This window comes from Lynx canadensis, chromosome B1, assembly GCF_007474595.2.
Source record: "Lynx canadensis isolate LIC74 chromosome B1, mLynCan4.pri.v2, whole genome shotgun sequence".
In the NCBI taxonomy this organism is placed as follows: domain Eukaryota; kingdom Metazoa; phylum Chordata; class Mammalia; order Carnivora; family Felidae; genus Lynx; species Lynx canadensis.
Window position 1 is genome coordinate 185847317 of NC_044306.2, and position 15980 is coordinate 185863296.

At 37.5% G+C, this 15980-nt stretch overlaps 1 protein-coding gene across 1 annotated transcript in view; it reads right to left on the minus strand.

Annotated features, from left to right (window-relative positions):
• Positions 1-857: 857 nt before the first annotated feature.
• The window catches only part of PI4K2B (phosphatidylinositol 4-kinase type 2 beta), a 32339-nt gene continuing 17216 nt past the window's right edge, over positions 858-15980 (minus strand). The window contains exons 7-10 of the mRNA XM_030314102.1: positions 15157-15256; positions 11678-11811; positions 11054-11113; positions 858-3326 (exon numbers count right to left, since the gene is read on the minus strand). Coding sequence (XP_030169962.1) covers positions 3153-3326; positions 11054-11113; positions 11678-11811; positions 15157-15256 — 468 coding nt within the window. The 3' untranslated portion in view covers positions 858-3152. The remainder of the gene's footprint in view (positions 3327-11053; positions 11114-11677; positions 11812-15156; positions 15257-15980) is intronic.

Below are 15980 nucleotides of genomic sequence, written 5' to 3' on the forward strand. Positions count from 1 at the left end.
GCTCCTTCTACTAGCTGCCAACCACCGAATGCTGAACGGCCCTCTCTGCTTCCATTGTGGTTTTAGAGCCACCAGGGGGGATGGCCACATCGCGAGTCCCCCTTAGGTTGCTTCTGCTTGTTCCTCCAAAGCTGTTGTTCCCACGTGATCGCACGGCTACTGATGGTGTTAGCGCCAACTGCTCAGATTCTGGGATTCACAGGGTTACTCTACCACCTAATTTAGGGAAGATGATGTCACTGTGTTTTTCTTTTGCTATAGGATAGCTCCTGGGGGTTCGGGGAGATTAAAAAACCATCTGCTGTCGCTACCATTGTGCTTCTTAAAACTGATTTTTTAATTTAAAATGATTTGCATTTTTCTATTTATATTTTAATGCCCACAATAGGGCAGACTATGCTACAATAACACATAAATTCCAAACTTTACAAGCACTTCTTTCCTGCTCATGTAACAGCCCAGCTCAGTGGATGGGCTCTCCTGGTAGTTTTCCGAGTGGTGACGAACATGCCCTGGCCGCTTCCAATTGGCAAATTCCTTGTTTATATCCAAATGGGAAGAGAAGAGAGTGGTCAATCATGACCACTGCGTGTGAAGACAGGGAGTTTTATTGCCATTTTCAGAAGTCGCATATTATCACTTATCCCAACATCTCAGCACTCAGCCACACGGCCCCAAACTAACCACAACAGAGGCTTGGAAAGGTAGAGCAACATAAGAATCTTTGCCACAACTCTGCACCGTTGGCCAAGTAACCCTGGGAGAAAAGACAGACTGTAAAACATTAAGACCCTGCCTATCTCTTTATGCATCTGTAAAAGAATTTCAGATGTCATGTGATCAAAGAACACTCACCATCTGTTTTTAATAAGGTTTTAATTCCATCAGTACAAAACTTTAAATAAAAAAAAACTTTGTGATTCTGATTGTTTTTACGTCTGCAAAAAACCTTCCGCTGGTTTTCCACAGCCTCCAATTGCTGGCAAATTTGGGGGAGAATAAGAAAGTATATAATTAAACAAAATTAAATCGTCTCCAATTATAAAGGTTCCAGTTACACATGGCTTTTGGAATTTTAAAGAATTAAACTATACCACTAATACACAAGGGGGATGGTGGTTTAGCATCACTTAGAAACATAAATGTGTTCACAAACATTCTAAATATCCAATATACATACTTCAGAAGAACAGTGACCTTAAGACAATGATTTTTATTACCTTTAGTCTACCAAGCTTGACACTATAAATATACTCATTCAAAAAATTAACACAATATTTAAATAAGAGTCAAGTTCATGAAAATTTACAAAATATAACCAATGTATTCTGACTTATGATCACATCTTAAATATTTCAGCTTTACTCTTCTAGCCTGGTCAGGCCATTTAAAAATATCTGCACACTATTTTAACAAATTCAGGATATAAAACAGTAGGAATTTACTAAGTTTTCCCATTATAAAAATTAATATAGCAATTCTCAAAATACTGAAAAAACCGTTTTATGAAAGCAGTACCCACAACATAACAACTTATTTAAGAACACATCTTCAAAAGGCACATTTGAATTACTAGTATTTATCTCAAGATAGTAGTTGAGTTTTGAATTTCCAGTCAATTTCCCATGATCTCAGCATTACGATCACGGAAGGCCGGGGTTGGAGGTAGGAGAACACAGGTGTCCAGTGAACTTTCCTTAAGGCAGCGGTGTTCTCACTTGCCACACCCATGGAGCCCAAGACAGGGGGGGTGAGGGAAGGGGGGGGGGGTCTGCACATCTGTCTTCCGTCCTAATCGAACCCTCAGGAAACACCTTTTACACGAAAATACTTAAGTAAAAAAAAAAAAAGAAAATCACAAGACAGAAAGCTAAAAAAAAAAAAAAAAGAAAAAAAAAAGGAAGGCCCAGAGCACAAACTGCCAGTTTAGTTTGAGTGGTGGTGTTCCTTGTTTGGGGCCCGAAGAAGAGGATGAAGCTTCTGGTTCTTCAGAATCACATCTTCATACTGGGCTCGTCTCAAGTTACATCATCCGGGAGTTCACGGTGCTACAAAATCCTAGCATGTCAGACATACTGGTTTTCAAAATCAAACCTAAATGACTTTATGGTTATCTGTCATGTTCCCCTTTAGCAAGGGCTGATATTCTACAGTTGACTGTAATTATATCAGCATCAGTAACCTCAATACCCTACAATACTATAATAACTACTGTTATTTTTAAGGACTTATGCCTTAGGACCCCAAAATGCAATCCAATATGCACTTTGAGGTATGGTCTACTTTTCAGTGAAGTTAATACTAAGTGGAGCACTACACAGACTAAGATCAGTAATCTAAAGTACTAATTGACTACGTAATTGATTCCATGGAAGAAACAAAAGGGACTTTTAGTGCTATGGTGGAATTTCAAAATATTGGCGATCTACTTTAATTTCGTATCATTCCTCTCCGGTCTCAGCTGAGTGCCTCCATTTTCTAAGAAGGGAGAGTATCTTTAGATTTTTCCCCTTACTTTAACAAAATAATTGACCAAAAATATTCTGAAGCACAGAAAATAAAATGGTCACCTGTTACTTAACCAAGATATAATTTTCCATTCCCTAACAATGGTCACTTTAGGGGCAATTATTCAAGTTCTAAAATAGCGGCTTTTTAAATTAAGGCAACATTATTCTTACCAGATTTTCTATTAACCACTCTACTGAAGTTCACATGAGCAGTTTCACCCTTGAAGGCCTTTTATAATGTAAGAAGAGTGAAGACAACGTCCTTCTCAGTGTTTATAAAGAATACAAAAAGTTATTCAAAGTCAACAAATACCTTATGTTTCTACTTGGAATTCTAAAGTAATTACAGTCATTTCAGAATGTGTAAACCATGAAATTACCTTTTAAACGAACAAAACAACATAAAATACAATTTTTCTACAAAAATACAATTTAGGAGATATACCACTTCTTCCCTGAAACAGAAATTTAATATTTGGACAAAAAACTGTAAACTTTTGATTACATTCAAAAGATAACCTTTTAAAGACTTACATTATTTGAGGTTTTGGCAACTGGAGATCTTAACAGCAGATTCGCCCTGCGGTAATGTTCTAACAACATAATAATGCCAAATGTTTTTTTCTCTTACGCTTACATCTGCTACCAGGAAGAGAAAAATGGCTTCCTGCAGTGGACGGTCTGGGTGAATGAACTGCTGAAGTGGACAATGCGGCCCTGATTTCTACCTTGACTGCGTTCCACAATCACACAAGGCATTTGTACCAACTGGACAGGACTCTTCCCATCTTTCAATGCCTGAGTAAGATTTAAGATCTGTGGAAAAAAGAGAGATTTTCACCAGTTCAAATAAGATAAAAACCTTCATTCAGTTCACTGAATAATGGCTATTTTAACCATTTATTCATAACTACAATCTTTATGTCATCCACTTCTGCCCAACAGAGATGACAAGGAGTAACTGCTATAAATACATACTAGACAGACACAAAAATAGACACACACGAGCGTACAAAATTAGCATTAAATAACTTTTGCCAATTAGTAACTTTAAAATATTCTAGAATGTACTGATGTCCAGAAGCAATCAGAAGACTGAATAAAGTGAATGGTTCCACATACTCCATTTGACATAGAAGCTAGACAGATTCTGGTCTAAAGAGTCTGCTTTTTCCATAATTTGGCTATTGTAGACAATGCTGCTGTAAACATCAGATACGTGTATCCCTTTGAATCAGTATTTTTGCATTTGCTGATTGCAGTGCAATGGCCGAATCGTACGGTAGTTCTATTTTTAACTTTCTGCAGCACCTCCATCCTGTTCTCCAGAGTGGCCGCACCAGTTTGCATTCCCACCAACAGTGTTTGGAAGGAGCTCAAGTGTCCATCGACTGATGAATGGATTAGGAAGATGTAGCACATATATACAATGGAATGTCACTCGGCCATAAGAAAGAATGAAATCTAGCCATTTGCAGCGAGGTGGATGGACTAAAGAGTGTTATGCTAAGCAAAATAAGTCAGTCAGAGAAAGACAAATACCGTACGATTGCACTCATATGTGGAATTTAAGGAACAAAACAAACGATCACAGGGGAAAAAGAGAGAGACAAACCAAGAAACAGGCTCTTAACCACAGAGAACAAACTGATGGTTACCAGAAGGGAGGCGGGCAGAGGGATGGTTGAAATAGGAGATGGGGATTAAGGATGCATTTATTGTGATGAGCACTGGGTGTTGTACCTAAGTGTTGAGTCACTAAATTGTACACCTGACACTAACATTACACTATATGCTTACTGGAATTTAAATAAAAATTAAAAAAAAAAAAAAACATTATCCACTTATTCAACAAAAAAATTTGTTGCACGCCTACTACGTGCTAGGCTCTGTTCTAAGTGCTGGGGCTATAACAGTAGAAAAAAACAAAACAAAACCCCCATTTTCACAGAACTTACATTTTAGCAGGGGGAGGAGTCAATAAGCATGAATAAGTAAATTACAACATGTATCACAGGGTACAAGTGCCATGGGAAAGCATTACACAGGCATTGGGTTAGAGAATTTGGGAAGGTACCCATTTAAAATAAAGTTTCATTTAAGAGTTCACTCTTAAATAGAAAAAATAAAACTAGAAAGAGTAAAATATATTATATTACATGTTTAAACATACTCTTAGAATTGCTACTTGAGCACATAAATAAGGGTGTGAAACTCAACACATAGTTTACAGCCTATTCTACTCTGTTCAGATAATAATTCAGTTTCTTTTTTCCCCCTGCATATCAGGTAAAAAAAAAAAAAACAAAACTCCCTTTGTTATGTACTTTAGAAATAAAGATGTCTTCTTCAAGTATTTGAAAATATCTAATAATATACAGATAGTATGCATTTTAGTGGTTCTTATAAAGATTATTTAATAGTGATAAGCATAAAGGTTTCAACATAAAGCCATACTAATAAATAAAATTCACATTACTTTGAACAGTATAAACTGGATGCTTTAGATCCTGGAAAATCTGAAGTATTTAATACCTCAGGGAAATAAATCTTTACTAGCTATAGTAGCTACTCAATGTATTTATGTTTTAGATTCCGTTTTAAGTTCTTCCCTTAAAATTTCCAGGCTGGATAACAAGACACAAAGAATTTATGAAATTCACATTTATAAACATTGTTCTTATCACAAAAATAAATGTGGGCACCAGCATGGCTAAGGAATGAAACGTTCTGGTTAGTTTCCTCTTCTGGTTTTAAAAATTCTATTCTAAAATTGTTAGTCTAAACACAAATTTAAGTAACACCTAATATTTTCCTGACTCTAAAGACATGGTTGTTGGGGCGCCTGGGTGGCTCAGTTGGTTAAGCATCCAACTTCCACTCATGTCACGATCTCACGGTTTGAGTTCGAGCCCTGCGTCAGGCTCGGTGCTTACAGCTCAGAGCGTGGATCCTGCTTCGGATTCTGTGTCTCCCTCTCTCTCTGCTCCTCCCCCCTCATGCTCTGTCTCTGTCTCTGTCTCTCTCTCAAAAATAAACATTAAAAAACAGTTAAAAAATAAAGACATGATTGTTGTAGAGAATCCAGAAAACAGAATGGTATAAACAAAATGAGAGTCATTCTACAAGATTAACAATTTTCAAATATATAATAGCAAATATTATTCAAGCCTAAGAACTATCCTAAATATTAATGTTTCTTTGGAAATTGTTAAGACACTTGATAATCTTGCATTTATTTACTAAAGAAACATCTACTGAGCATGTACTATGTTGGGGAGGAGAGAAGACTGAATAGGACGAAAAAACTCATGAGAGCCCTCTAAATTACACACTTTCTAGAAACAAAAAGCCATATGAACAAATAACTGGAATAAAAATTGATAAACACTTTGGGGCGCCTGGGTGGCGCAGTCGGTTAAGCGTCCTACTTCAGCCAGGTCACGATCTCGCGGTCCGGGAGTTCGAGCCCCACGTCAGGCTCTGGGCTGATGGCTCAGAGCCTGGAGCCTGTTTCCGATTCTGTGTCTCCCTCTCTCTCTCTGCCCCTCCCCCGTTCATGCTCTGTCTCTCTCTGTCCCAAAAATAAATAAACGTTGAAAAAAAAAAAAATTGATAAACACTTTAACAACAGTAGACCTAGGCCCTGACTTAAAATCTGAACCCCTCCACTACATATCACCCATTTTTTTCATTTCTCAAGGGATAAACAAATCTATTATTGTATGTTTAAAAATTTTTTAATGTTTATTTACTTTTGAGAGAGAGAGAGAGAGAGAGAGAGAGAGCACGCGCGCGCACACGAGTGGAGGAGGGGCAGAGAGAGAAGGAGGGGCAGAATCTGTAGCAGGCTCCAGGCTCTGAGCTGTCAGCACAGAGTCCAACGCGGGGCTCGAACCCACGGACCATGAGATCATGACCTGAGCCGAAGTCAGATGCTTAACCAACTGAGCCACCCAGGCGCCCCAATTATTGTATGTTTAAATTAGAGAAGACTATTTTTAGAAACAGGTTAAGCATTGTAGGCAAAGAAGAAACACTTCAGAAGTCTCCATCTATGCCGCGTTTGAGAACTCGGTAGTGATGTGACGGTTAGGCCGAGGGCGGATGGTATAAACTCTCAGACTTCTGCATATAGACTTTGCTCTCCTTTAGCCCATTTCACTGGTCCTCAAATGTTAGTGGGTATAAGAATTACTGTACTATCTAAAACCACCCATAATCGCTTTATGGTTGATTTTAAGCTATTTTTTAATAGTAATATTCCCAATATATTGTTTTCACATCAAATTTTTGAGTAAAATGGACATCAGTATGTGTATTTCCAGGGAGTGCTGCAGAAAACAATGGCAGGAAGAGTCTAGAAAGACAGAACTGGAGCTTGAAGGAAAACCGTCCTCCAGATGAAGAGGAAAATGCACCTGAGGAGTGGCAACAACACACACAAGGGCACCACTGGGAGACGAGAAATGGGAGGGAGTAAGAGTTAAGAGTGACCAGGCTTAGAGGAAGCCATGCGTGACGAGTGCCAGGGCAGGTGTACAGGACAGAGGCAGACTACCAAAGGTCTTGTTGACTGGCACTGGAGCCTGTATAGTGACAAATCACGGAAGTTGTAAGTCACAGGAGACATGGTCAGATTTGCTTTCAGAGACATGGCTCTGGTTGAATGTGAAAGACAGGAAAAGAGGCCAGGATACCATTTAGAAGATCATTAAATGCAGAGAAGTGATGATAAGGGTCTCAGGCAGAGGCAATGCCTAAACGCAGACTGAGACCCCCTCATTTCATAGATTCAACATCTTAACCCTTTTGAGCCAAGTTTCCTCCACGTAAAATGCAGATAACTGTGTAGAGCTGCTATAAGAATAAATGACACCAAACATCAAAGTATCTAGTAAAGGGTAAAGTACTCAAGAGGTACTAAAGTGTTACTTTCATTGTCTTTAACATCAATTGTTACTGAATCTGCAAATGAGCTTCCGGTTTATAAGTCACTGAATAGAAGTTCACTGTGTATTCATAAGACAGCTTTATTTATTATTTCTGCCACTTTCTCAGACCACGTGTAAAATTATCTCACCTAAGTATTTTCTGAAGTCCAGTGTTCCCAACAGGCATAGGCAGAACACAAAATGAATGGCCTTAGACTCTTAACTATAGAACAAACCGAGGGTTGCTGGAGGGGAAGTGGGTGAGGGGATGGGCTAGATGGGTGATGGGCATCAAGGAGGGCACTTGTGATGAGCACCGGGTATCATATGTAAGTGATGAATCTTTAAATCCTACCCTTGAAACTAATATTACACTGTATGTTAACTAGTTAGAATTTCGATAAATACTTGAAATATAAAAAATAAATAAAATGAACAATCTTATTGAACCTGATCATGACCTACTGCTATTTAACGTAACATTCGAAATCTTTAACTTTAATAAACATTACTAGTTCCAGACTGTTTTTAAAAAAATGACTTCATACTAGCTCTTAGTTCCAGTCCCAATCTTTCTGAGAAGAATTAGAACACGTCACTGATAATGTGTGTAAGACTAAAAACTTACTGTAAATTAGGGCAAAAGACTTGGCTGTACCAAAGCACAAGTCTGGAGTTAACTGGCAAAACTGGAGGGCAGAGGGATTTAAGGAAAATTATAAACAGTAGAAATAACACAAGTATTTTGACTTCGTTAAGGAACTGGCTGAAAAATGATTTTGTTGCTTGGAATATAGGTTACTGTTATTTGTTTTTGTTTGTTAAACTTCTGTTTCAAAGCACTGATTTACTTTAGAACATAAAATAAAACCTGATTTTTCAGATCAGCTTTTTGAAAAAAACAGTTAAAACCAGAAAGCTACATAATCATGCATGGTCAGGGTACCTTATTCTTTCCGGCTATCAGAAAGACAAAAACCAAACCAAAACCAAACTAAACAAAAATGGGGAACCTGGGTGGCTCAGCTGGTTAAGCATCTGATTTCAAGTCAGGTCATGATCTCACGGTTTATGAGTTTGAGCCCCACATAGGGCTCTCTGCTGTCAGCACAGAGCCCGCTTCAGATCCTCTATCCGTCCCCACCTCTGCCTCTCCCCTGCTCACTCTCGCTCTCTCTAAAATAAATAAACTTAAAAACAATTTAAAAAAAAATCAAATTAAAACATACAACCAAGGCATCATTTTATTTTTTTTCTCCAGAACTTGATCTTGTCATTTTTAAATTTTATTACATGCATTTGTAGAATACCTTAACTCCTTTGTGCATGAGATAGGATATGAACAAATAAACCTAAAAGAGCAGACAGCCTCTGGTATATCTTTGTGACAGATCTCAGAACTGGAATGTCCCCTATCTTTTCAGACAAGCATTTTAAAATTTGTATTTAAGGGGCGCCTGGGTGGCTCAGTCGGTTGGGTGTCCGACTTCGGCCCAGGTCATGATCTCACGGTCTGTGAGTTCGAGCCCCGCGTCGGGCTCTGTGCTGACAGCTCGGAGCCTGGAGCCTGTTTCAGATTCTGTGTCTCCCTCTCTCTGACCCTCCCCTGTTCATGCTCTGTCTCTCTCTGTCTCAAAAATAAATAAACGTTAAAAAAAAAAAAATTAAAAATAAATAAATAAATAAAATAAAATTTGTATTTAAATTCCTCATGTACTAACTTTAATTTACAACAAAAGCTTATTCAATTATTTAGAGCTTTTCCCTGAAAAACAAAATTCCTGAGAGGGGTGCCTGAGTGGCTCAGTTGGTTAAGCGTCTGACTCTTGATTCTGGCTCAGATCATGATCTCACGATCAAGCCCCACATCCAGCTCATCAAGGAGCATGGCGCCTGCTTGGAATTCTCTCTCTACCCTCCTCCCCCCCCCATCTCTCTGCTCCTTCCCGCTCCTGCTTGCTCTCTCTCAAAATAAATAAATTTAAAAAAATTCCCAAGATAAATCTTTACGGATAAGAGAATTCCAGAAGATGGAGAATATTTATACATCACTTTGTTTTAAGCAAAATGGTCATCTTAGGGCATAATTATCTATGCCAGAAAATGTAGCTCAACTATAGTTTGGGATGGTGACACTCTTCGACATAATTATAATCATGGGCCACCTAAGCCCTTCATGCCTGCCTGAGTCACCTAACTCGGCTCCCTGCAAGGCCCCCTGGCTCTGGCCTCCTCACCTGCTGAGCAAATCTGCACCTGACTGTCCAGCCTCATCTTCCCTAGTGGTTCTTAATCTTTGCTGGGTTAGAGACACCTCTGGTTGAGATATAAATTCCACCCCAAAATGCACATACAAACAGAATTTAGCCTAATTCAGGCATTCACAAAAGAAGGTCTCCTCTCTGGAAATTAGTTTTTTGTGTACTTTTTTTCCCCCAGAAATTAGTTTTATCACAACCCTTTCGAATGGTAATCTCTCACTGCTCTGATCCCTTCCACGTGGAATCTATATTCTGGCACTTAAGGCTTCCAAGATCTGGCTCTAGCCTTCTTCTCCAGCCACTTCACTTACTATTTAAAACTTATGACTCCAGCAAAGCACTGCATGAATGCAGATAACAGAGAGCACAGAGAGGTGTACGAGCGAATAATCCATCCTTTTCCCTGACCCCTGGCCTCCTCATCACAGCAAATGTTCCATGACAGGAGGAACTGGGTCTTGCTCACAGTTCTATTTCAATCACTTCCTGGTACTAGTTCTGTCAATAAATATTTGGTGTATGAATGATTATTTAACTTAATCATATCTATTTGTTAAAGTTATATAATGTAATCCTCAGTACAAAAACTAGACTGGTCTTTTTTGCCACAGGTATGCAGCAAATAGTTACCTGAAATTAAACGTGTATTTTAGGAAGAAAAAGTTAATTAGTAAGTCACTAAAAGACAATGTTTACAGTAACTTATCTGTTCATTATACTTAACACTATAAAATTATTCACAATGATTTAGTTTCATTTCAAGTTTTCCTTCTGGAATCTAAGTACTGTCAGTAGAGTGGAAAAACTAGACATTATCCGTAGACCAGCCAGCCTGCACACCCACACCAGCAGACCTAACGCCTTGTACCTCTAATTAAAGAAAGACGGAGTGACAAGACTGAGTTACTATTAGTACTTTTTTGCCTCACTCAGTGTTCAACTTTGGTGATATGGCGATTTACTGACTGTGCCAGCAAAGGCCAAACACATTCTATGAGAGAAATAATCAAAAGGCAACAGAACTCGGCACTGAAACATCCAAGCAAGTGGACTTGAGGAGGAAAAATACAGTAACACTCAGGAAAATAGTTATCAAAATGAAGACAAAGAATTCACAGGAGAGTGAAACTGGTTAACTAAACAATACACAACAAGGTCAAAAATGCCTAATTTAGAACAAGACAGGAAAGATGCTATTGAAATCAACTTCATTTTTAATCATACGAGCTATTTTGGTTCAGCATAAAAGAATTGCATCTTTGGGTCACAATGGAGAGAAGGGTTAACTACTACTGTTTCAAAGAGAAACTGTCTTCTTAATGAACAAGGTCATAAAAAGGTAACTTACCTGACCCCTCATAACAGACATCTGACTTTCAAAAGTAGCTTTGTTAAATCTTCTGTCAGTCTTTATGGGAAAGGAGGAAAAAAACCTACATTATTATAATTCCAAAAATCAAGAAATTTGAAACAAATATTTGAAAACAAAGGAACTCTTCAACTTAGCACATAAGGCCATTCCAGAGCTTTCCTAATAGATAAAATAACATGTAAAGAGTATTTTTACTTGAAGTATTTTTGTATGTCTCTAGAATGACAAGCATAGTTTATTTATAATCCACCTGGTGCCAAAAGGATTTAAAATGACCTTCCAGCCAATGAGTTTAGGTGTTTTTGAGAGAATTAAACTACAGCAGCTCACCAAATATTTATTACAATTTATGGAGTACTTTTGTAAAAATTCAACTTTTGAAGAAAACAACTTGTCAGATTTTAATAGAGTCTTACTTCAAAGAACACTCATAACCAGTGTAACTTCACAAATTTATGCTCCTGTAAAGTAAAGCTGTTAATTCCTTTTTAAGTCAGGCTCTACACCAGAAGCAGTAAACTGCAAATTAGCTCTATTAAGAAAATCTCGTTTGAGATTTATTTCGTTTTCCGCAAGAATTAAAACGAAAAATTTATTTACCTTAAAAAGTTCATGAAGATCTTCACATAAATCTTGCACAAAGTTCATGTCGGAAATATACGGTAGAATCAAGTTTCTTATTTCTTCAGAAAAAGGAACTTTTGCTTGAGGAAGCCAAGCCCAGTGAAATGGATCTGAAAGAAAAAGGAGAGAGAAAGAGAGGAAGAAGTTATCAGAGAATAATCATCCTGATTCCCAGTTTGGATGGTGAATTCAGATGGTAAAGCACAATAAAGTATTATTTAGAACTAGTCAGGTTCCTGAGTTTTAAATAGTAAAAGGTAAGAATTTTGATAATCAGTCTCTCTCAGACAGCCCTATATCAAAAAATACATCTGAATCCCTGGTTTCTAAACTTGGAAATTAAGGGACACCTATAATTTGTTCACATACACCAGATCAAATACCATGGCTAAGATTTCCCTGCCCTCCTCCCAGTTACAAATTATCAGGAATTGACCACTCACGAGTGTGTGTGTATGTGTGTGTGTGTGTGTGTGTGTGTGCGCGCACGCATGTGTATGTGCACGCATGCACATGCGTGGAAATATATGACGTTCCAAAGTCTTATCTAAAAAAATTTTTAAGTGTTATTTACTTATTTATTTTGAGAGAGAGAGAGAGAGAGAGAGAGAGAGAGAGAGAGACAGGGAGAGAGAGAGAGATTGCAAGCAGGGGAGGGGCAGAGAGAGAGGAAGGATCCCAACCAGGATCCATGCTGTCAGCGCAGAGCCTGATGCAGGGCTTGAACTCATGAACTGTAAGATCACGATCTGAGCCGAAATCAAGAGTTGGAGGCTTAACCAACTGAGCCACCTGTGAATGTTCCAAACTTTTAAATCATTAGTAGGTGAATAGGCAAATGTCTCTAAGGGATCAAAGATCCATGACTTCAGGCTAATTCTAGTTCTCTCCTAAGAAGACTGTTAAATCTACACAGTACTAGGATGAGAAAGATTCGTAAAGTTGTAGAATCTTCTGGAGAGGGTGCATATTCAAATTCCTGCAAGAAAGTATATGTAAGGCTTATGACAAGATGATCACCCACGGAGCTACTGTGGGCACATCCAATGAGAACCTCCTACAGCTAGAGTCATTCCTTCTGACTTCTCTTTTATTATCTCCCTGTCCACTGTGGGAAGTACACAGTCCATTCCAAAGAAAGCCCTTCCTCCGGCCCACATCTCCCTGCAGCTATATCTAATTTCCTTTTTACTTTTCCCTGACCAATCACATAAAAGCTCTTATTCCATGCCTGCCTTTACTTCTGATCCCTATCCCTCAACTTCTATTATCACCATTCAAACCGCTCTCCCCTAAGACCACCAGCCATCTCATAAGAGTCTCTCCAAAGGCATACTTGCAGTCCTCATGCTACTTAATGTCTCTGTAGAAAGTAGCAGTCTTCTATCATCTCCCTTTGTGAAATTCTCTCCTGTGTGGCTTTGGAGATACTACTCTCCCAGAGTGTACTTTCTATCCTTTAAGCCACTTCTTTTGTTTGCTGGCTTTTCCTCTTGCCTTCAATGCCACCATTCCCCCCTTTCTCTCCTTCATTTATTTGCTAAACATTCATGAGACATTCACTGAGTATTTGTGTACCTCACATTGTCCTAGTGGTGGTATTTGTTCTCCTTGAATTCCCTGAGGTAATAAACACCACCATGGCTTCCGCTACCACGGTGACAGTTTAAAAACCGTATCTTCAATATCAACTCCTCTTTCAAGTTCCAGATCTCTAATCCTCAACTGCATATTTGGTAAAATTTCCCAGATGTATTGTAGGAGCCCTTAACACTTTTAAAATACAATTTGCATATAAATTCCAAACTATTAGAGGGAAAAAACAATGAAACAAAGACATCTCAAGCCAATTCAACAAAAGATAGGAAAGGAAAAATAAATTGGAATTCATGGTCAATAGAAAAAAGTAAGATGGCAGGAAAAGTTCAAACACATTATTTATTGAGACTTTAACTAGAGTTAAATGTACCTTTTAAAAGAATCTCAGATTGGGTAAAAAAATATCCAGTTAAGTGTTGGGCATAAGTCATATGCTTACAACAAAATGATGGAAGTAAAAAATAAAAGTATAGAATAACACCAGGTAAATGTTAATAAAAAGAAATGAGGTGTAGCAATGTTACAACAGATAAAATAAGAAAAGTAAAAAAAAAAAAAAAAAAACATTGAGAGGGATAAAGTGAGATGTATTTCACACTAATAAAAGAACAAGCCACCAACAATATAAAATGCTGGGCCTTTATGTATGTCAAATACACAGCAAAAAATGTACAGAAATGCAAGAAGAAATTGCCAAATTCACAATCTTAGTCAACTTCAACTCTCAAAAATTAACAGATCAAGTGGTCAAAAAAATAATATGATTTGACTAACAACTACAAGCTTTAATTAACAGACAGATGCAGAACTTTGTGTCCAAACAAGTTCTTTTCAAGTACCTTTTAACTGGCCATCAACCAGATTACAAAGGAATTACTAACAAATTTCAATCAGCAAAATTTATGCAGCCAGTCATAGGTCACAAAGCAATAAAACTTGAAAATGAAAATGGGCAGGTTTTTTTTTAATCAACTGACACAGAAATTTTATTTACTTATTCATTAATTTTTATTAAAAAAAGGTTTTTTTAGGGGCATCTGGATGCCTCAGTCATTTAAGTGTCCAACTTCGGTTCAGGTCATGATCTCATGGTTTGTGAGTTTGTAACTCAGGAAGTTCTTTTTTTTTTTAATTTTTTTTTAATGTTTATTTTTTATTTTCGAGACAGAGAGAACATGAGCAGATAAGGGGCAGAAAGAGAGGCGGGGACAGAGGATCCGAAGTGGGCTCTGTGCTGAAAGCAGTGAGCCCAATGTGGGGTTTGAATTCACGAACCGTGAGATCATGACCTGAGCCCAAGTCAGATGCTCAACTGACTGAGCCACCCAGGTGCCCCAATTATAATTCTATAACAAAACTTTGTACCCATTAATCCAGATCTCAAGATGTCACGAACAATTTTAAACAAAATAAAACTAGCTCAAGAAGATGTAGCAAACCAGACCCTCAACCACAGAGGAGACTGGTAAGGCAGTTAAAGCACTACTCACTGAAAAGGGGAGAGGTAGGCCTAAACTGTTTTGTAAGTGAATACTACCCAAAACATTAAAGTTAAGTTCTATCCATATATTAAAATAGATGATTCTCATGTTACATACATTTAAAAACTTATTCTACAAGACTAACACAAGCCAAAAAACCAAAACCAGACACAGTCCCTCAAAAATAAGCAAACAAACATGGCAAGGCCCGTGTAGAATGTATCTTTGCATCCCCAACATCTAGAACGGAGCCCTAGTGAATGATTATTCTTCACCCAATTTTTCTTTTCCTTTTTTTGATATCCATAAGTTTTGTTCCCTTCCCATTCTGGAAAAGGGTGATTATAGAATGTATAGATGGTTCTAAACACTTACATGCTCTCCATTCATCAGGATGCTTAAAAGGAAATGCCAGACCATTATCAATTGCAGCTATTTTAATAAGTGATTCTTTATCATCAATCCATTTCGTTTCCTAAAGAAGAAAAAAATGGCTGCTGATAAAAAAATGTATATGAATATTTCTAAAAGATCAAGTATTAAATAAATTTTTAAAAATTATTGAAGTTTAAATACCTTTTATTTGAAGAGACTAAAAAATAAAAAATAAGTTGCCTTTTATTAAAGGTCTTACTATAAATAAAAAATAAGTTAACAGAAAGTACAAATTTCCACACTTGAAGGGAAGAAACCATCGTATAAATCAGTAAGAATTTCATAATCACTATTTTTTATTTGCTATTATAAATTCAGATAGTACTGGTTTCATTTCTTTCCTTTTGGGGAAGAGGACTTGGAATTATTAAGACTTAAAAATTTGTTGTTTCAGATAATTTACTGCTAGATATACTGCTTAAAAGTATGACATTTGCAAAATATTGGTATTTTTAAGAGAACTTAACAAAGCTACCTCATTAAAAATTTAGTCTTTCCTGGGGTACCCCGGAAATATTTAGTCCAAACACAAAATGTTTCTAAATAAAACTCTTCAAAGAACAATTATAAAAAGGTCCAGTAGAAGGAATCTCAAGATACCATTAATTACAGAAAGTAGGCCATTCCTAACTTCTACATTCTTGACAGCAAGAGGGATTTCATGTTAAAGAGTATTTATTATGGGGGTGCCTGGGTGGCTTAGTCGGTTAAGCGTCCGACTTCGGCTCAGGTCATGATCTCGCGGTTCATGGGTTCCAGCCCCG